The 22726-nt window shown below is 43.4% G+C and overlaps 1 protein-coding gene across 1 annotated transcript in view; it reads right to left on the reverse strand.

The window, feature by feature from the left end:
- LOC120999974 (CXADR like membrane protein) overlaps nt 1-17757 on the reverse strand; it is a 127426-nt gene extending 109669 nt beyond the window's left edge. Inside the window, exon 1 of the mRNA XM_040431009.1 lies at nt 17395-17757. Within this exon, the coding sequence (XP_040286943.1) occupies nt 17395-17422 (28 nt within the window). The 5' untranslated portion in view covers nt 17423-17757. The remainder of the gene's footprint in view (nt 1-17394) is intronic.
- Nucleotides 17758-22726: the final 4969 nt, after the last annotated feature.

The following is a 22726-nucleotide window of genomic DNA, read 5'->3' on the forward strand; positions in this document are numbered from 1 at the left end:
CCTCCCAAATGTCCTAGCTACGTACCAAACATGGCATGAAACCCATCAAATCCTGATATAGTATAGTGAGGCCTCCAAACCCAACAACTTTGCAGAGGGCTGATTGCAGAGAATTGATTTTTATTAAGGAATATTTCTAAAAATTACAATAGTCCAGGAAAGAGACATCAATCCAGAAATATAAAAACGCAAGGTGTGTAGTGGTAAGATATAGAGACATACAGACCCAGAGGTCCTGCTAATAGAAGGACTGAGGGCAGGGGCGGACTGGGAACTTAAAGTGGCTCTGGGGAAAAAAAATCTAAAAGTAGCCCCATGTTGTAGGCGGGCCCAAACTGAAGGCAGGGCAACACAGGTAGGCAGGTTGGCAATACCATAACTCAAAACACCATCCCAACAAAACCATATACCACAGTGCAGCCCAATATACTGCCCCAAAAGCTGTCCTACTGTGGTGGCCATAAATAGCTGCCGTTTTCTGTCCTCCTCCTCCAGTTGTCTCAGATTATGATATGGAGCAGGGGGCTTAGGAGGTGAGATGTGGGCCACGGCAGTTGAATTCGGGAGGGCATGTGTGGTCGCTGACCGGGTACATGAGTGCCTGATTCTCACAAGCGTGAACCTCACCACTGAGAGCTGAATTTGTACCTGACAAGTGGCAGTGAGGAGGGCTTGGGCGGCCCCCTGGGGCATCGGCCCATCTGAGAATTTCTCTGTAAGGTCTATGGCCAATCCGCCTCTGGCTGAGGGTGATATCGTAATCTCCAGACAGTTTAACAGTTTCTTAGGACTGTGAAGTGCACTAGACGACAAGAGCTCAAGTTTATATGGAAGCAATGATATAGGAAAATGTCCCTCTCACTCAAACTAGATATTGGAACGTCTTTGTACAGTCATTGTACTAAAAACGTATTCATTATGATGCAGACATATGATATGACTTAGGCCTAAAAACCTTCAGTCATGGTACATTTCCTTTGCAGGGCATACAGTACATTAACCTGCTGTACCTAAACGTGTTACAAACTGCACCATGGTGGACACCTGTTTTGTTTTTTTGTTTTTAGGAGGGGGGGCATTTTATTTTTTCTGACACTTTTTTTTTCTCTCAACATAATTTGCGTCTTGCCCTAGTCTAATATTGAGTTGCGTCTGGTTGTCTTAAAGTTTACCAGCTTCAAAGTGGTAAGACCTGTGATGCCTTGTGTCACAAATAGTCATCCCTGTGGGGCATTGTGTTACATGATCGCCACTTACACCTTCACATGGCGCAGTATGTCGCATCTTCCCTACTGGCCACCTTGCACTCACACACAAATAATATGACAGGTCTTCACAATCATGGGCACATTTAACAACACAAACACCTTTTATGCTCCTTCCCCCTTACGTTAGTGGGTTCGTTCTCTCTATGTAATGCTTTCACGTTCACCAATTTTGCTCATACATCACAAAAAGTATGTACCTTATTTGCTGTCATGTTTAAAAAATATGTGGCCAACAACGTTACATGATAATATCTGGACTTTTTCTTGTGTTATCTTCAATAAAAGTAATTAAACAACAAACACCTTTTATGCATCATTCACAACGTACAACACATTTAACAAAGAACATTCTATTCAAAAATATGGCACAAAATGCAAAACTTTCGGGTGCAAAATACAACACTAATTAATCTCCCCCAGTGTTTTAACTGTTGAACGCCTTCTGTCATAAATATACAGTAACCCCAGTTACAGTAGAAAATGTATATGATGATCTTTTTTATATTTATATATTATCAAAAAAAAAATATCAATACACAAGAACACCACCAATCAAGTTCACAATGATTGCCCAAACCCAATTACTCTAAACAGACATATCAAAATTAATTAAATATAATCAACACAAATAAAACGTCTGTTTTAGGATAACACTATATAATAATCAGGAAGTTAAAAAAAGGTATTTATGCATTTTTTTTCAAACTATAAACCTAAATATTCTTAAAAAGAATTGGTCACCTGGATTTTGCACCATTATCTACAGTAATATATGAATAGTACTGCAGATATGGGGTCTACAGTAGATCACTATTTTTTTTTTCCTACTGCCCCCATTCCCACGCAGTCAGCTCTCCAATCTGCTTTGAAATACATTGTCAATGCCATGCATGCACACGAGCCCTCTGCATTATGTTAGGACAGAACAGCAGTCCGGACTGTGTATTTCAGTGCAGCTTTGAGCGCAGACAGCGGGGAACTGGAAGCAGCAAGAAAATAAAAAATACTGATCTGCACTCCTTATCTGCAGTACTGCTTAGGTATTACTGCAGATAGTGGTCCAAAATCGGGATGACAGATTCCCTTTAAAGTAAAAAAAAAAGAAAAAAAAAGAAAGCCGCGTTAGTAAAACAAACAAAAAAAATTCACATAAAGTTATCACTGTTAGGGCTCATGCACACGACCGCTGTTGTTTTGCGGTCCGTTTTTCACGAATCCGTTGTTCCGTATCTGAGTTTTTTTTCTCTCTGATTTCAGTCTTCTTCCGTTCTGTTATTCCACAAAACATATCCGTATGGTTTCTGTGGCGGAACCCGCCTCGCCACTGGGCATTGGAGAGGCCTGGCTGCCCGCCTCCTACCTGCTGACTATGGCCCCTGGTGAATTTGTACATTGAATGCAATTTGGGCATGTGGTATTTTGTGTTGCTGCTACTGGCCCTTTGGGGGCCATCCGTGGACATGTTATGACTTTTTGGGAACAGTGCCCTTTAAGACTGTGTGGCGGATTGCATTCGGGCTGTCTTGAATATTATGTATGTTATTGTGGGTTTGGTTGGATTGTATTGCTGTGTATTGTAAACTGTATATATCTTGCTCTTACTGTGATGATTACTGTATTGGAGGCATTGCTTTTCTGTGCCTCTTCTCCTCCCCCTTTTTCCTGTCCCATTGTTTCTCCAGCAATGTGTTGTCGCAGGGACACCAGTTTAAACCAGCTGTTCTGTCCCTCCTCAATCTCCCATCAGCCCTTGCTATTGTCTGGCCCCACCCTTCCTTGTACCATAGTCCTATGTGCCCTATTGTATGTAAATGAGGCTGTTGGGAGTTTAAAGTAGGTGTGCTGTGTCTAAATAAAGTCAGTTCCTGTTTTAACCCTCAAGGTGAAGTGTCGTCTCATTCTTGGGGGAGGATTTATTGCATGCTGTCCCAGTTTGACTGCTAGGAGTGAAAACCTATTCGTATGGTTCCTATTCAACTGCCTACAGCATTCACATGCTTGAAGAGGATTTCTAGGCTTCTTCGGTTCAGTGATTGTGGTGTCTGCCAGAGTGCTTGGAAACCTTAGGAAAACGCTAGGTGCATCCGTCAACGGAGGTACTCAGTCGGGGTGCCAGGTGATCCGTTACAGTTTCCGTATGCGATCTGTTTTTTGCCGATCAGAAACGGAAACAATAACTTATTAATCACATGTGCAATATGGGCTGGGCATAGCATTTCTACAGTATGGATCCGCAAAATACGGATGAAATACGGATGTGTTCCGTGTGCGTTCCGTATTTTTTGTGGACCCATATACTTGAATGGGTCCTCGGACCGGACAATAATAGGACATGCACTACTTTTTTGCGGAATGGAAATACGGAAATGGAATGAACACGGAGTACCTTCCGTTGTTTTTGAGGACCCATTGAAGTGAATGGTTCCGCATACGGTCCGCAAATAAAACGGAAGCGGAAAGAAAATACGTTCGTGTGCATAAGCCCTTAGGGCTCATGCCCACGAATGTAAGGGCTCCGTGCCTGTGCTACGCACTGCATACGGCGGTTCCGCAATACACGGGTCACCAGCCGTGTGCATTCCGCATCACGGATGCGGACCCATTCACTTGAATCCGGAGATGCGGTGCGGAAGCACAGGTCGGAACCCCACGGAAGCACTACGGTGGGCTTCCGTTGTGTTTCTGGCCGTGCCTCCGCACTGCAAAAAAGTAGTACATGCACTACTGTTTTGTGGTGCTGACCGTAGGATTCGGATCGCGGACCCCATTCAAGTGAATAGGTCCACGATCGGCATGGGGCTTCCCCATGGTTGGTGCCCCAGCATTGCGAACCGCAATTTGCGGTCTGCAGCACGGGCACGGAACCCTTACGTTTGTGGGCATGAGCCCTTAAAGTGATGCTAAACTGTCTACTCCTGAAGATCCAAAATACCCCAGTCTGGAACCAGCTAATGAAGGAATACCTAATATAAGGGCAGAAATAGTAATACAGGTATTATCTGTAATCTTTTCTACCAATGGTCAAGCCCTTTATTAACCTTAAAGGGAACCTGTCATCAACTTTGTGCTGCCCGTACTAACGGCAGAATAAAGTAGAGACAGGTGAGATGATTTCAGCGGTCTGTCATTTAAAAGTTAAAAGTAAGTGGTTGCCAAGAACTGACATCACAATCATTGCAGACTGGGCCTGGAAAAGAGTCACGGCCACCTGAGAAGAGTCCTGGTTATTCATGAATTCCTGCTCTCCCTGCCACCTGCTGATGACTGACAGTCTTCTACCTAGTTTTCCCGCTTTCTGTCTAGGAGAGAACTGCCAATCATCAGCTGATGGGCGGGGAGAGCAGGAGATTATGAATAACCATGACTCTTCTCAAGTAGATTTGACTCTTTTCAAGGCCTGTGATGCAATGATTATGATGCTGGTTCTCAGCAACCTCTTACTTTTAGCTCATGAGTGACACACCGCTGAGATCAGCATTTCTGTCACTATTTTATGCTGCCCTCAGTGAGGTCAGCATAAAGTTGATGACAGGGTCCCTTTAAAGGGAACCTGTCAATGGTGTGTGCTGAAGGCAGCATGTTCTAGAGCAGGAGGAGTTGAGCAGGTTAATATATAGTGTTGTGGAAAAACATTCAGTAGAACTTGTATTTTATTCATTTGCATTCCTGCTCATTCTGAAGGCTGTCAGTCACTGATCGGACCGCCTCCTTTACGCCAAAGCCCACAATGAGTAGGAATTTAAAGGAATGAATGACAAGTTATACTGTCTGATTTTCCACAGAACTATATATCAATCTGCTCAGCTCCTCCTCCTGCTCTAGAACATGCTGCCTCCAGATTGCACTGCATTTTTAAATTTTTGCTTTAAATAGTTATAACATTAAAAAGATGTGCCAAAACTAGACCACACAAAGAAGGTTTTCGGAACGGACCTGCCTGGTGCCGCGGCACGTACGTACAGATAATGACATGTCAGAGTTCCGCAGAGGGAATCCGGCTGCTTCAAGGCGCACGTCATATGACGCTCCACCTAGTCAAACACTTTCTCTGCATCTAATCACATCACATTTAATCTACAGTTTATATTTAGCATATCGTACATAGAACATTTCCTGTGATGCTTGTCTAAAAGGCCATAACATTTCAGTTTGGGAATGGAGCAGAGTATTGATTTGCCTCTGAGCTTTTCGTTATTCCTCGGATCTTTTATACTTGTCACATTATATAAAGCCTTTCAGTTTGTTTAACCTGGAAAGCTGACAACAGAGGATATGTTTTGTCAGCAGAGTATACATCGTTATTGATGGATTCCCAATTTGTCTTATTATTTTCAGGACTTTCCTCTTTATCCCGCACACAAGAAAGGGGCAAATGTTCTCCCCAATTGCAAAGTTAGAGCTCCAAAATCTTTAGCGATATGAAACGTGAACGTATATAGGCCAAGCGCAGTTTTAGTGGTTCTTTTGAGCAGCAAATATGGCTTGAAATCTACCCTCTGATATTAAATAAGAATTTGCACCTCGTGCCTGGTTTTTGAAGTTTTGTGCTGTGGATCCACCGACTCCCCTCGCCTTTCATCTAAGATGGCCGTCTGCTCCTCAGACTACCCTAAGTACAGTGGGGCACATTATTAAGACCGGCGTTTTAGACTCCGGTCTTAATAAAGCCCTAAGCTGGTCGATGGATCCACTGAAGTTTTGAAGAGGTGCAGGTCTTTCCATAACTTCGGCGCATCCAGCACCAGTTCTAAATGTAAGACGGCTTCCGAGCTGTCTTACATTTAGACCTTTTTCTACACCTAAAACAGGTGTCCCCTTCCCCGTCCATGTCACAATTTTGCTGGATTGCAGGGTCGTCGTAACCATGGAAATGAGCGGTGTATAATACAATGGAAAAATTAATCGAGCCAGCAAAGGCGGCAATATGGATGATCATAATACATTAGTAAGTGCCTTGTGTTAACTTTGCCTACATGATAAATTCCACTTGCTGAAGTGAGACTACCCCTTTAAATGTTTATGGGGCCTTTACATCATGTATTATAAAATCACACATTATCACAACTTATTTAACCTTAGGCTACTTTCACACTGGCGTTTTGGTTTCCATTTCTGAGATCCGTCATAGGCTCTCACAAGCGGTCCAAAGCGGATCAGTTTTGCCCTAATGCATTCTGGATGAAAAAGGATCCGGTCAGAATGCATCAGTTTGCATCAGTTACATCTCCATGTTGCTTTGGAGGCGGACACCAAAACGCTGTCTGCAGCGTTTTGGTGTCCGTCTGATGAAACTGAGCCAAACGGATCTGTCCTGGCACACAATGTAAGTCAATGGGGACGGATCCATTTCTCTGACACAATCTTCCACAATAGAAAACGGATCCGTCCTTCATTGACTTTCAATGGTGTTCAAGACGGATCCGTTTTGGCTATGCTAAAGATAATACAAACAGATCCGTTCTGAACGGATGCAGGCGGTCGTATTATCTGAACGGATCCGTCTGTGCAGATCAATGACGGATCCGCACCAAACGCGAGTGTGAAAGTAGCCTAAGGTGAGTGAGGTGACTTTCAATGGAGTTCATGAGGGATCCGTCTTGGCTATGTTACAGATAATACAAACGGATCCCTTCATGACGGATGCAGACGGTTGTATTATTGTAACGGATCCATTTTTGCAGATCCATGATGGATCGGCCCAAAACGTGAGGGTGAAAGTAGCCTTATAGAAGCACACAAAAAAACTGTGCTCTATGTACAAGACCCTAATACTACTCTTCTGCACTATTTCCACCAGCTCCTCATCCTTGCTAACATCGTTCCCATCTCCAGTCACCTTGCTCTTCAATCCCTGGAGGCCAAATAGTCTGACTGTGATCACAACATGTTAACCCGCACTTCAACTGTTTAGAAATAATCCATTTATAGGGTGCAATTAGCCCTTGACCTTTCTTCACTCATGCGGTTATCTGCATAGGTTGTTTCTGTCTACAAGTGACAAATAGTTGAAAGACAATTTTAGACATAAAAATTTCTCATTGTTATGCCGGGTTTAGGCCATGTTTACATATGATCCAGGCTCTTTCCGGCAAATATGCCGGCTTTCGGCTGGACAAAAAATATTGCGTATAGTAATTTTTGTCCGCCCGAAAGCCGGATACAGGGACCAGCTCAGAGTACCAGAGTTCACAATGCAGATGTGAACCCGGCCTAATACTGGCAATTGTTGAGTATAAAGGTTAGTACGAACGCTCGATCCCAGTGATTGGCCCATGTAAAGGTGCTGCAGATCACTGGATGAACGCTCGTTTGAAACAGGTCAGTTTGAACATTTTCCCTTTAGGGCAATGCAAACTTTGAAGCTGGCCATACATATTAGATGTATGTTGGCCGAAGCCTCTGATTTTGGTGGGACTGGTCCATAGACTAATGTGAATGGGGACCTGCAGACTCTCCCCTCATGGTCGGGAGAGATAAGGATCGGGCAAGTTGGATTTGAACCGTTCAGTTCTTTTCTTCTTGGGGAGATAAGCCAAAACATCTGCCGGGGCTGCTTTTTATTCTTCATCTTTTTGGCTTTTTAAACTTTAGCTTTTACTTGGACCTGGTGTACAATCACCATAGAATAAACCTCTCACTATTCATATACTTACTTTTGACCACTTGATAAATAAAGGGATTGTCTGGGACTAAACTTCTCCTATTTATTATGGCTCCACTGGTAGACCCTCTAACTTACTAATATACCTGCTCTGCTCATAGTTGCAATTCCATAGATGAAGCTTCTGGTCACATAAGTGCTTCTTCCCTGCACTTTCCATTTCCGCTGATATCACGACCAGGACTCCCAGCATACCATGCAACAGAATCTCTGGTCGTGACGTCCGCCCATGTCACAGTAATGTGGCATGAGGATCGGCTTCACAGCCAGTGCTTGCACTGCAACTCTGACCTCGAGGAAGCCATCACACTGGGGTGGCTAAGGGTTGTGGCTACAGCTCAGGAAAGCCTACAACCTAGAAGTCTGGGTGGTAAACAGCAGGGTGCAGTGTTAAAACTGGGCCTGAAGAGAAGGTTTAACAGAGGAAAGGCTACTTTCACACTTGCGACAGAGTGATCCGGCAAGCAGTTCCGTCGCCGGAACTGCCTGCCGGATCAGGCAAAACGTATGCCAACTGATGGCACTTGTAAGACTGATCAGGATCCTGATCTATCTTACAAATGCATTGAAATGCCGGATTCGTCTTTCCGGTGTATTTTTTTAACGGATCCGGCATTCCGGTATTTTGAATGCCGGATCCAGCACTATTACATTCCCATGGAAAAAAATGCCGGCTATGGCATTCCGGCAAGTGTTCAGTTTTTTTGGCCGGAGATAAAACCGTAGCATGCTACGGTATTATCTCCGTCCTGAAAAGGCAAAAAGACTGAACTGAAGACATCCTGATGCATCCTGAACGGATTGCTCTCCATTCAGGAGGTGCAGTGTACTCAAGTTGTGTGCAGTAGGTGTTTCTGGGTGATGTAGTGCAATATACACTAACCTGGTACAGCTGACTCTCTGCAAGGGCAGGTATAGGTAGAAATAGTTCGTGACGCCAGTGCCAAGTAAACGGTGGCACGCCGTTTGCGGATGCAGGAATAAATTGAGGAAACGTAGTATTAAAACAGAACTCCAACTTTAGTAGTTTTGCAAGCAGAGACAATATAGGAAATGCAGTTCCTTAGCATACAGTCGATTTTGCAATTCGGTCGATGCAGGCAATTCAGTTACAGCAAGGTAATTACAGAGTGTTGAACACAGGACTTGCAGCACAGGAGCTAGCACTCTATTTCTGTCTGATCCTGGAATATAGCATATCTTCACCAAGGCCCATTAACCTAGTTCTGGCTTTATATCCTTGGCTATAGCTTTTATAAGTACCTCCTCTGTCTTTCTGAGTACCTCTGGCTTTCCTGATCTTTGCCTCTGTCTCTCTCAGCTTCTGAACACTTCCTCAGGCTCTAGAAACTTCTGAGCTGTGGTCTAGACTGACTTCTGCACTCCACACTAGATCAGGTTACACTGACTTTCCCTTCCTTGTCTGGCCCTTATATAAACTAGGGCTCCCTAGCTCCCTCTAATGCCTAAGAGCTGGAATGACACCCCTAGCCGGCCTGTACTTGCAAGTTTCATAGCAACAGGGAAATACATGCATTACATTACATGACATTTTATAAAACTGACATATACCAACTTCCCCATAATTAAGGAGGGACGACAGCACACCAAATGACACTTTGGTAGTGACAGGTATTACAGTTCCCGTACACTACAAATGCATGGGGATAAAACTGATCAGCTATTTTCCGGTATAGAGCCCCTAGGACGGAACTCAGTGCCGGAAAAGAAAAACGCAAGTGTGAAAGTAGCCTAAGAGATACACCTGTATGTTCTGCAGGCGACTGAATGATGTTTAAAGAACATAACAGGATTTTTTATGGTGCCGGACAACATCTTTAAAGAGGTTGTCCACTTTTTACTATTGACCTATCCTCAGTATAGGTCATCAATATCAGATCGGCGGGGTTCCTTTTCTTGACACCAATTCTAGTGGTTAGCAGGTGTAATTACAAGTATCGCATCCCCAATTACTTCTATGGGACAGCTCTGTAGTATTCACTTGAACAGACAGATCTGTCCCATAGAAGTGAATGGGGATGCCATACTTGTAATTACACCTGCTCACTACTGCAATTGCCACGGCGCACAGAGAAGACAGTGCTCATACCAGCGCTGTCTTCTCTTCAAACAGCAGATTGGCAGGGGGTGGCAGGAATTGGGCCCCCGCCAATCTGGTATTGATGACCTATCCTGAGAATAGGCCATCAATAGTAAAAAAAAAAAAAAAAGATATTTTTTAAAGGAAAATTCCAATTTTAGACATTTATGACCTATCCATAGGATACGCCATTAATGTCTGATAGATGCAAGTTCAACCTCTGTGCTACATTGTTTCCATAGCCCCCATACAAATGAATAGGAGTTTGGGAAACAGCGTAGCACTGCAAGCTGCACAGTTGCTTGTGAGATTCTGAAACTGTGTAGCAAAGGTTGAGCCTGCGCACTGCTGCGCAACCATTATGGGAATGCTGGAGTGCTTCGTACCCTGCTATCCCAGGCAGTCCCATAGAGGATGAATGGAGCACCTCCATTCATTCAGCAAGCGTTCCTGTTACAGTAGATTAGCTGCTCTTTTGGGTTTTCTTTCACACCCTCATCCTGCTGCTTGTCTGGGGAAAAAGTAAAGGTGCTCTTACACATTAGATGAACGTCAGCCAAACTAGCCAACTTAGGTAGGACCTGCCGACCATCTAATCTATATTGTGTTGTCCAACTCTCTCCCAACGGCAGATATTAGGAGAAAGAACAGACAAGGTTGGATTTCTATATGGCCAATCGTTTGCTTTCATATGGGGATAAGCCACTGTCAAAAGTATCTGTCAGTGTCTTATCTATAAGTACTAATTTATGCTGACCATACATGCGAATGGGGGGGTCCTGCATCTAACTCTGGGGCTGGCCCCCACTGACCCCATCCCACCTGGATGTGGTGGCCATCGGTGATTGAAACAGCTACGTAGGCTGCTCTTAGCTGTTTCCATAGCTCCCATACAAGTGAATGAGAGTTCCAGAAATCACGTAGCTCACTGTTCTACACTGTTTTCAAAACTCCCATTTCCCTGTAGATAGGGGATAAGTTAATATCGTGGCAAACCCCATCGAACCATTCATGTTACCCAAAAATTATTCTCATGCTTAGTTCTTACAAAATTTACTAAAAGTCCCTTTAAACCGGCCACTAATTGATGCAGCTGTATCAGGATCCTATGAATGCCAATTTCCAAAAACTGCCCATTGTGAAGGTAACACCCACTGAAAACATCATCATGCCTGGCCCTGTCAATCAAAGTAAAGAGGGGACGGCAGTTGCAGAGAGAGCGGAGCCTCTAGGTGTTATGACAATGCCCCCGTTATTCCATGAGGCTCATTTGCATATATTAAAACATCATTTTTCTCCTCAGTGTGGGCACGTATGAACATGGGACCAACACAGAGGCCTTCAGCTGCCAAGCTCCCATGCAAAAGGTCAGCTAGATTCATAGATACAAATCTGCTGACAGATGGCCATTAAAGGTGTATTCCCATCTTAGACAATGGGGGCATATCGCTAGGATATGCCCCCATTGTCTGATAGGTGCGGGTCCCACCTCTGGGACCTGCACCTACAAGGAGAACGGAGCGGAGAAAGTTGAGGAGGGCGCACTGTGCATGCGCAGCCGCCCTCCATTCATTTCTATGGAGTCGCCGAAAATAGCCGAGCGCTGGCTTGGCTATTTCCTTCGGCCCCATAGAAATGAATGGGAGCGGTGGCCGCGCATGCGCGGTGCGCTCCCATTCACTTCAATGGGAGAGGCGGGGAGCTGCGCCTGGTGGTAAACGGACCCCGGGGTCTTCAAACCACAACTCTTCCCAGCTCCGTTCTCCTGTAGGTGCGGATTCCAGAGGTGGGACCCGCACCTATCAGACAATGGGGGCATATCCTAGCGATATGCCCCCATTGTCTAAGATGGGATAACCCCTTTAAGGTGCACAGTCCTCTTAAAGGGGTTATCTCGTTTCAGGATGAAACTGGACAATCCTCTGCATCGAGCTGCATTGAAAAACAGGTAAATACTTACCTGCCAGATCCTGCTCCAGTTCTCCTGACCAGGCTCTGTTTACCCGACTGCAGCTGTGATGTCATGTCGAAGACACATGACCACTGCAGCCAATCACTGGCCTCTTCAGGTGCGCTCCTGAGGCCAGGTATTGACTGCAACAGTGATCATCACTACAGCTGGGTAAATAGAACCCAGCTGGGAGAACTGGAGCGGAAGTGCAGGATCTGGCAGGTTTATATTTAACTATACTTTACTGCATTTTTATTTGGAGAGTTCAATAAATTGGATTGATAAATTCCCCCGATGTGTAAAAACAGCTTTCATGGTCATGACCTCTAGGTGTTCTCCAGGTCTGTTCTTGATCATGAACCTCTTGCCATGTTATCGTTCCCAGGTGATGATAGGTTGATATCATTCATGGAAGCATGGCAGCTAGGTGAGATTTAATCATGATAAATATCCTTATTGACGGTGAAAAGATGCAGTCTGAAGATAAGAAATCTCAAACAAGAACAACAAATCAACATGTCTAAGGATCTCCTGAGATGTAATACATATAATATAGATACTATCAAGCGTGGTGCACTGACTATTTCTTGCTGTGGTTTTTTTGGTTCATCTGGTGATTTATGTCACCAGTTAAAATGCTAATGGGGTCCTCATTATGATCTATTGATTACAATCTTGAGGTCAGTATGTGCACAGTTTTCATTTGTTCTAAAGTCACCTAGTTAACAGATCCCAAAATTCATCCTTTGTCACCTTCCTTGGGAAATACAAATACACATGATGTGCATCTACAAAAAGTGTTAGAGGACATATACAAGCCAATAATAGATGTGACCGTGGATGGAAAGTCCTATAAACTCAATGACAGTTGAGCATGTGAAGGTCCGAATCCAACATACAGTCTACATAGAAACAATGAACTAATCAAAAGTGGCACGAGAGGTTGTCAAACTAGAACATATACTGTATACCAAGTGCAAAGTGCTGACACAGAGGAGTCCATTTTTTATATACTGGTCTCCTAATGTAATGTTTTTCTCCTTTAATGAGCTGAAGACGGGTGAATGTTCTGTTATTCTAGGCCAGCAAACAGTGATGCAAAACTTTACTTTTTCTATCATGATACAATATCAAAGCATCAAATTTAGTTACTTTACATAGAAACATAGAAACATAGAATGTGTCGGCAGATAAGAACCATTTGGCCCATCTAGTCTGCCCAATATACTAAATACTATGGATAGCCCCTGGCCCTATCTTATATGAAGGATGGCCTTATGCCTATCCCATGCATGCTTAAACTCCTCCACTGTATTTGCAGCTACCACTTCTGCAGGAAGGCTATTCCATGCATCCACTACTCTCTCAGTAAAGTAATACTTCCTGATATTACTTTTAAACCTTTGCCCCGATGGTTTTGTATGAAGTTCCTACCACAGACACTGAGTTTGTCTCCTTCGGACTGAAGTCTTCAGTTTTTTTGGCTGCGCAAAGAAGTGTTCGGAACAAAAGTACGTGGGCCAAAACCACAGCCCAGAAAGAGCATTAGACTTCACAGCTGAAAATAACATCTGAGCTATTCAGTGAGGTCAAAAGGAAAAACGTAACTTTCTGCAAGCTATAACAAGGCATACCTTTCTCTTGAATCAGAGCAAATTACCAGCATCTTGAGGATTTACAGTGTTTCCAGAATGAAACTGCAAAATCCTGCATTAACCCTTACACATCAAGAGTGACTTAAAGGGAACCTGTCACCGGGATTTTGTGTATAGAGCTGAGGACATGGGTTGCTAGATGGCCGCTAGCACATCTGCAATACCCAGTCCCCATAGCTCTGTGTGCTTTTATTGTGTATAAAAACCGATTTGATACATATGCAAATTAACCTGAGATGAGTCGGAGCTTGAAAATATGACTCTTCTCTGGTCACACAAGTAAGATATGACTCTTTTATGTTAATTTGCATATGTATCAAATCGGTTTTTTTACACAATAAAAGCACACAGAGCTATGGGGACTGGGTATTGCGGATGTGCTAGCGGCCATCTAGCAGCCCATGTCCTCAGCTCTATACCCAAAATCCCGGTGACAGGTTCCCTTTAAAGAGCTACAGAAGATTGTGAAACCTTTAATATAGGCACAAGAAAAAATGAACCGCTTTGAGAAGGAGAAACAAAATTGATTCAAGATTGTTATCCGGCAGCTCAAGACCGCCATTCTTATTGTGGCTTTGCTAAGGAAATTAAACAGGGATTTCAGAATCCCATGAAAATACATTGATTTCTTCATCTTAAGAATAGAGGAAGATAGGAATTTTTCATCTTTTATTTCTTCCTATAAAGCTAGTTTAATGTTAATAATCTAATGGCCAATGCCTCATAAAATAACTGCAGTCAGAAAAGCCACTCCGCTCGTCTACACTTGTGCTTGTGATAATGTTGGGGGAGGACTGGTGGATGGTTCATGCCTGGTACTATATTTGTGTGTCCGACTCTATAAGGGTTGGATGGTCATAGTTTGAAAAGGCCAATAACGATAAAGCCCAACATTACACCTTTAGGTACTTTCACACTTGCGTTTTTCTTTTCCGGCGCTGAGTTCCATCCTAGGGGCTCAATACCGGAAAATAACTGATCAGTTTTATCCCCATGCATTCTGAATGGAGAGCAATCCGTTCAGGATGCATCAGGATGTCTTCAGTTCAGTCTTTTTGACTTTTCAGGACAGAGATAATACCGTAGCATTCTACGGTTTTATCTCCGGCCCAAAAAACTGAAGACTTGTCTGAATGCCGACATTTTTTCCCCCCATAGGAATGTATTAGTGCCGGCTTCGGCATTCAAAATACCGCATGCGCAGACCGGTAAAAATGTGACAAAAATATATAACAGATCCGTTTGTCCGGATGACAAACGAAGAGACGGATCCGTTGTTGCAATGCATTTGTAAGATGGATCCGCATCCGGATTCCGTCTACAAATGCTTTCCGTTTGCACGCAGATTGCCAGATCCAGCAGGCAGTTCCGGCGATGGGACCGCTTGCCGGATCACTCTGCCGGAAGTGTGAAAGTAGCCCTTAGACAAACCTTTTATTTAGGGCTTATTGGTTGAATAATCCAATCCATGCAAGCTTGATACTGGATTCTCTGAAATAGGTAAGACTAGGTTCACATCTGCAGTCTGCAAAAAAGGCCAGTATTCATGCTGGAGAACCAACGGACCTTACTATAGTGAATGGGATCTGGTGGTGTCCGGCATATGCCAGATCTGGCGATTTTGGATGTTCCGTTCCTATGCCAGAACAGAAATACTGGAATTTGGCTGCAGATATGAACCTAGCCTTTTTTTCTCCCTTTGTTGGAGGTATATGGCTGGAGTCTTCCCTGATATAAACCTCCAACACGCCTGTGACGTAGTCCACACTGTAATCATACAGTAGCACACACCAACCTTTGACTTCCATTGTTAAAAAAAAATGCTTTCCTTTACCAAGTGTTAAAGGATACCTATGAAATAGGCAACCTCATGGCGCATACTACCAATATATACACCCAGCATGTGTAAAATACACATGCTGGGTGTATATATTGGTAGTGTGCGCCATGAGGTTGCCTATTTCATAGGTCAGACGTGAAGTAAAAACAAAGTATGAACAGACGCTTACTGATAGTGATTCCAACTAGACTGCTGTTAGGGAAGAACGGTTTAGTAATGTGCATTGAACATAATATTATTGTGCCCTTATCCAAGTCTATTATTACGTAGTTAATCGTGACTAGCGCAGTTTAAATAAGGGGAGCTGGTGTTTATCACAGGGTGGATTGTTGGCAGTAAATAAACCAATCCTCCAAGCATATAAATATGTATAGTTACATTGTATACACAGGCGATCAGCGCTCCTGGGGGGCACACACACTGCTCTAGCTGCACAGAATTGAATGTAAAATGATAAAGGAAATGCATTATGAGGAGCTCGAAGGGTTACAGCCGAGCAGCCCCGAGACGTAGTCACTCCCTATAACAGTGATTACAAGTAATTGGCGCTGTTATTACAAGTAACTGGAGTGACAGCCACACTAAGCTATTGCTTTGACATCTTGTTTGATAAGCAGTGAATACAAAGTTTCTCTGAACGCCCAGGATTATGTTTTTTTTTTTTTTTATTGCCCAGAAAGCTAATTCTTGGATCCCTCTGCGAACCGCCAGACTTTCTGCCGTTTCATCCCTTTCTGACCTCAAACTTCATTACTGTTCTAAAAGCACACGGTAGACTTTAATTTTTTATTAGAACCCCCGTCCATTAAACTGAGCTTAGATTTTTCTCAAGCCCATCTCATAAATATTGTGAATGATGTCTGAACCATCCCCCCCCCCCACCCCACCCCACTCAACACCGCTGACTGGCACATGCATAGAAATGTGGGTACACAAATAATTCCTTCAAGACATATAAACGGGCTCCACCGTGACAGGAGACAATGTGACATGTGCATTTCCATTCATGGTATATAGAAACGCTTAGATATACGGATTTATTCAACGAAATGCTATGCGTGGCAGGAATGACATAATTTGTGACAGCTCTTTGTGAATGGAAGCGACAACCTCATACGCCCTGTATGGCACATCTTACATTATGAGGCTTTGTTCTAGTAAAGGTCTAAAGCAATGAAACCCCACCGTGACTCTGTCCTGGGGCTGCTGTCTGATCGTGTAGTGTAAGCCATGTCTTGTTCTGGAGAAAGCCATGTATGGGGGGGGTAATAGCCAACCAGTGACCCTACGGCTGTAATAAAATTAAAATCCTCTGTCTTAATGTCACAAGCCATACACTGATCCCACCGAATGGTTATCCAATATCTGAATGTCAATGAGCAGGAGAGCCCTGTTCTCCGTGTCCATTGTGCTTGCTGATTCCTTGAATAGCTCACTTTCATTGTCCTTCCTGGTGTAGACTTTTATTCTCTCCATCCCTCCCTCCATCCTTCTCCAGCCTCCCCTCCAGCACATCTGTTTCCAATATGTGCCGTTGCAGGCGCCTGTTCCAGGCAAACAATAGCCTTTTCTATTAACCTGAAGAATACTTATGCTGAGACACCTCCTGCAAAACTGCTGCAACCTCAATCTTTCCTAGAAGACCCTCGCACAAATATACCATGTCTCTCCAATACTGTGTAACGCTACATTTTTTATTTTCTTTCACTGTATTAATCCATTTGCAATCATTAGATTCTGCTAAGAAAATAACAGACAGCATTAAATCCCAGCACATGTTACAGTAGACCAAGTAAGGTTCTCCATGTAAATCCAACAGGTAATTGTCCCCTCGTTTGCAGAATTACGGTACATTTTTGATGTTCTAACATTTTAATACAACATCGCTAGCCAGGTAAAATGGAGAAAAGTAACTCACCCAGGAAGGAGCAAAGCAGTATTTGCATCTTTGTTCATAAGTCCAAAGGAATTTGTGGGCTGCTGAGTTGGGGCAGAGTTGGAGGCACGGTGCAGTGGTGCATTGGTTCTTTACAGGAATGGTAGACAGCCCTCCATGGGGGAAGCATCACAGCGAGTGGAATGCAAGCAACATAATTACCTCCATGTGTCAGCTCAAGAACCAAGTTTCCTCTGCCTTTTGTGTCTCTACTTGTCACTTTACTGGTCCTTGTCTTGAAATAATGGCAGAGCCGGGGTCCTGCTTTAGTGCTTTCTACATGAAAAGAAAGTCCCGAATTGGAGAAAGGAGCATGAATGTAATAACAGCCACTTATCTGTGTGCAGAAAGAAAGGATTGCAAAAGAAAATATACTGTGCAGAACATTCACCACATGGCAGCATCCCAGACCTGCTCCTCCCAGCTATCTGCTGGGATTAGCCAAGGAGAGCAATTACTGGCTAGCCTGAACTCCTGCAGAGTAGGAGGGATGGAGGTTCACAGTATGTCCAAACCTCACACACTGACTCAATCAACTCCCTTTTTAATAAAAAAAAATCTTAGCTTAAAATATACTTTATATAGGGGCACTGAGCTGTAAGAAGCTTAGAGACCCTGCATTTGCACCATATTCACCTTTATGCACTCAGCATAAATCTCTATGGAATATGTTGTTGTCATCTAAATATAGCTTAGAAATTTAAAATACTCCCAACCTAGTAACACACTGAATATTCTATTTCAGTACGTGATAGTCATTCCTGATGCTTCTCTATTGTTAGTATTGTTGGTTGCCATAGACACAAATATATAGTCCTGATCAGAAGAGCTTTACAATATTTTCGCAATATTCTGAATTTGTTTTGATCAGGGTGTTTTTTAGTAGGGTTTCCTCATGAGAAGACATTTTATATGTGGGTCACTATATTTGAACATTGAATTTCCAAGCAGGTAGCAGTTCAGCACCCAAAGTCAGTTTTTGTGCGTGATAATCAGCATGTATTTGGATGGTGATATAGTATGTTTTCTCCTCTTTTTTACGGTTTGAAAAACTTTGAAAATGGCCAGGTTGCTGGGGTGGGAATAGAAGGTTCTAGTCCATCCATTAAGGTCATCCAGCGTTTGCGCTAACAATAGCCTCGTCAGCAGACGGGTATGATTTTCTCACACAGCTTGGGGAAGAACAGGTGGTGTTAGCCTGTGGGAGTTACGGTGGCATGCAAAAGTTTGGGCACCTCTGCTTAAAATTACTGTTACGGTGAACAGTTAAGCAAGTTGAAGATGAAATGATCTCCAAAAGGCATAAAGTTAAAGATGACACATTCCCTTTGTACCGTATTTTAAGCAAAAACAATTTATTTTCATCTTTTACATTTTCAAAATGCACCCCCTTTGACAAGTATCACAGCTTGTAAACGCTTTCAATTCTTGTTTTGGGGATTTTCATCCAGTCTTCCTTGCAAAAGTCTCCCAGTTCTGTGAGATTCCTGAGCGGTTTTGCATGCACTGCTCTTTTGAAGGTCTATCTACAGATTTTCAATGATGTTCAGATTAGGGGACTGTGAGGGCCATGGTAAAACCTTCAGCTTGCACCTTTTCAGGTAGTCTACAGTGGATATTGAGGTGTGTTTAGGATCATTATCCATTTATAGAAGCCATCTTCTTTTTAACTTTAGCTTTTTTACAGTTGGTGTTATGTTTGCTTCTAGAAATTGCTGCAGTTTCATTGAATCTATTTTTCTCTCTACCCATGAAATGTTTCCCATGCCATTGGCTGCAACACAACTCCTATGCATGATTGAGCCACCCCATGCTTAATGGTTGGAGAGGTGTTCTATTCATAAAATTCTGTGCCTTTTTTTCCAAAACATACCTTTGCTCATTGTGGCCAAAGAGTTATAGTTTAACCTCATGGGTCCAAAGGACTTGTTTCCAAAATGCATCAGGATTGTTTAGATGTTCATTTGCAAACTTATGACGATAAATTTTGTGGTGAGGATGCAGGAGACGTTTTTTTCTCATTACATGAAGGCCGTATTTGTGCAGGAGTCGCCGAACAGTAGAACAATGTACCACAGCTTCTATCCCATCTGAGGCTGAAATAGTAGCTAGAGTTCATAATAATTGTGCATACGAGAAAGCTATGGCTTATAGGGAACATAGAGTGGATAGGTTCTTGTACCAATGGGAGTCGTGGACGCAGTTCCTGCCTGGGGACCTTGGCCAACCCTATGACATGTCACTATGACATGTCACTATGATGTTGTCTAAATTCTGCATGACTATATTGCTATCTCGTATAAAGGCAATGAGTATTTTCTGTTGCTTTTCTTTTGTGTTTTCGTTGGTTTCTTTTATTATTTTCTATGCTCCCTATACACTTGTTTACTTGTATTAAATTACATACTGCTGATGGTAATGCAGCACCATCTATGCACACTCATATGTTTGACCAATTATCTTCTGTATCTGATGGTGTTTAATCATCGCTTGTGTTGAAAATATTCAATAAAAAAATGATTGAAAAGAACAATGTACCACAAATACAGGGTCTAATAAATCTTCCTAAAGGTCTTTTGCAGTCAGTCGGAGGTTGCATTTTTAGCAATCCCATGTTTAGCAATCCCAATTTGCATCACCTGGCCTTTCCTAACAATGACTGTGAACAAGCCTTAACCCTAAGGCTGAGTTCACACGAGCGTGTCCGGATAAGGTCCGGATGCGTTGCGGCAAACCCGCGCGAGTAGGTACCCAATTGCAGTCAGTTTTTGGGTACGGTCTCTTCTTACTTCTTTAATCATGAGCTGCCGGCTAAAGGACCTGTGGTGACATCAGATCACATGGTCCAATCACATGGTCCATCACTACGGTGATGGATCATGTGATCTGACGTCACCACAGGTCCTTTAGCCGGCAGCTCATGATTAAAGAAGTAAGAAGAGACCGGCAGCTACGCGATCAAGAGGAGAAGGTGAGTTAATTATTTTTTATTTTTTAACCCTCAATTGACCACCTACTAAGCATTCTGTATTAAAGAATGCTATTATTTTTCCTTATAACCATGTTATAAGGGAAAATAATACAGCGAATAGACTGTCATCTTAGCAACCATGCGTGAAAATCGTACCGCATCTGCACTTGATTGCGGATGCTTGCGATTTTCACTCAACCCCATTCACTTCTATGGGGCCTGCGTTGCGTGATAAACGCACAATATAGAGTATGCTGCGATTTTCACGCAACGCTTAAGTGATGCGTGAAAATCACAGCTCATGTGCACAGCCCCATAGAAATTAATGGGTCCAGATTAAGTGCGGGTGCAATGCGTTCACCTCCCGCATTGCACCCGCGCGGAAATCTCGCCCGTGTGAACTCAGCCTAACAGGTTACTTAAAGGGGTTAACTACCTACAAAGCAATACCAGACCGCTTACAAATCAATATTAATTTTAATGCATGATTCAATACATAATTAAAAAACATTAGTGCAGGGAAAGGCGACATCAACTGGAGGAAGACACAGCGGATACAGAGTTCAAAACTTTCCACATACTTACATAAAGAAACAATACAATAAAGTGCGAGTGCAACAATTGTATCAAACACATACAAAGGACCAAGAACAATTACCCATGCTGTGTCTCCACCAGGATGGGCCAGGGGTTATCCAATACTATAAAAATGTCCCCCATACGCCGGGCCCCTCACAATGAATATACTTACCTCGCTCCCTGCTCCGCTCCTGATCCCCGCACCGCTGCTGCTTCTCCCCGCGCGCGGATGAAAATATCCGGTGTCGGGGGGAGCTAGCAGCCAATGGCAGGCGGTGACAGGGCCGAGTATCGCAGGTGACGCTAGGGAGACTCGTCCCCATCCCCGCCTGCCATTGGTTGCTCCCCCCCGCACTGGATGTTTTCATCTGCGCATGGGGAGAACAGCAGCAGCGGTGCGGGGATTAGGAGCTGCTCAGGATGCTGGGACCCTGGTAAGTATATTCACTGTGAGGGGCCCTGCATATGGGGGACATTTTTATAATATTGGATAAACCCTTTAAGGTCTGAGACCTTGGTCAAAGTTATCTGAGCGCTTAAATCTCCTTGAGTTCCCATACTTTTGCAAGGTACTCCTTTCTTTTTCTCACTCTAAAATTGTACATTGTACACAAAATAATACACTGATATTGCATAAAATTGTGAAAAGTATGTTTTATCTTTAACTTTATACCTTTTGGAGATCATTTAATCTTCAACTTGCTTAACTGTTCACAGTAACAGTAATTTCGACCAGGCCAAAACATTTGCATGTCACTGTATGAGACTGGGATGAACCAAATTGTGTTTCTTTAGAGGTGCTCAACAGAAGGCCATTCACCTTGATAGGTAGAGAAGCTATAATGTGTCATTAAAGGGAACCTGTCACCTCAAAAATGCATTTACACCCGCCAGCAGTACCTCATAGTAGCCCGAAGCCTGTTAATAATCATATATTTCATCCTGTTGTCCGATACTGTGTAAGTTAAAAAAACGCAGTTTTATTCTCCATCAGCGCTATAGTGCCGGCCAGCTTGAAGTCAAGGGGGCAGCGGCCTCCTTGCTTCAAGTCAAGGTAACCAAGCCCCATAACCGTCCCCTCTTGCCTGAGAGTGACAGCCTGCAGTGCGGCCGCGATTCCCCAAGTCTCGCGCATGTGCGGTGCGCTCTGTAGTAATGCGCTATCCCATCTCCTGCTGCCGCTGTTAGCCGGGTTTCAGCGGCGCAATACGCATGTGTGAGACTTGGGGAATCGCGGCCGCACTGCAGGCTGTCACTCTCAGGCAAGAGGGGACGGTTATGGGGCTTGGTTACCTTGACTTGAAGCAAGGAAGCCGCTGCCCCCTTGACTTCAAGCTGGCCGGCACTATAGCGCTGATGGAGAATAAAACTGCGTTTTTTTTAACTTACGCAGCATCGGACAACAGGATGAAATGTATGATTATTAGCATTTTTGAGGTGACAGGTTCCCTTTAATGGCCAGATGACAACATTCTTTTCTTTGTTAATGTGAATTGCTTTGCCTGTATGGGAATCATGTAAAGTTTCTTTTGGCCTCTGTGTTGGTCTGAACTTCTTCGTGCCATAAGCCCATCAAACCCAGGAGATAATTTTCCATAAAATTTTTACAATGTAAACTTAGTTGATATAAAATATTTGGCCATGAAACTTTGATCATTGGAGGTCTGCCCCCTAGCGTCCTCCACTAATCCTGAGAATGACTGACTTTTTTTTTAGTACAGGAGTGGATGTGCCTGCATGTCAGTGGATTTGTGGTATCGCTTG

The sequence above is a fragment of the Bufo bufo genome, chromosome 1, assembly GCF_905171765.1.
Source record: "Bufo bufo chromosome 1, aBufBuf1.1, whole genome shotgun sequence".
Lineage (NCBI taxonomy): Eukaryota > Metazoa > Chordata > Amphibia > Anura > Bufonidae > Bufo > Bufo bufo.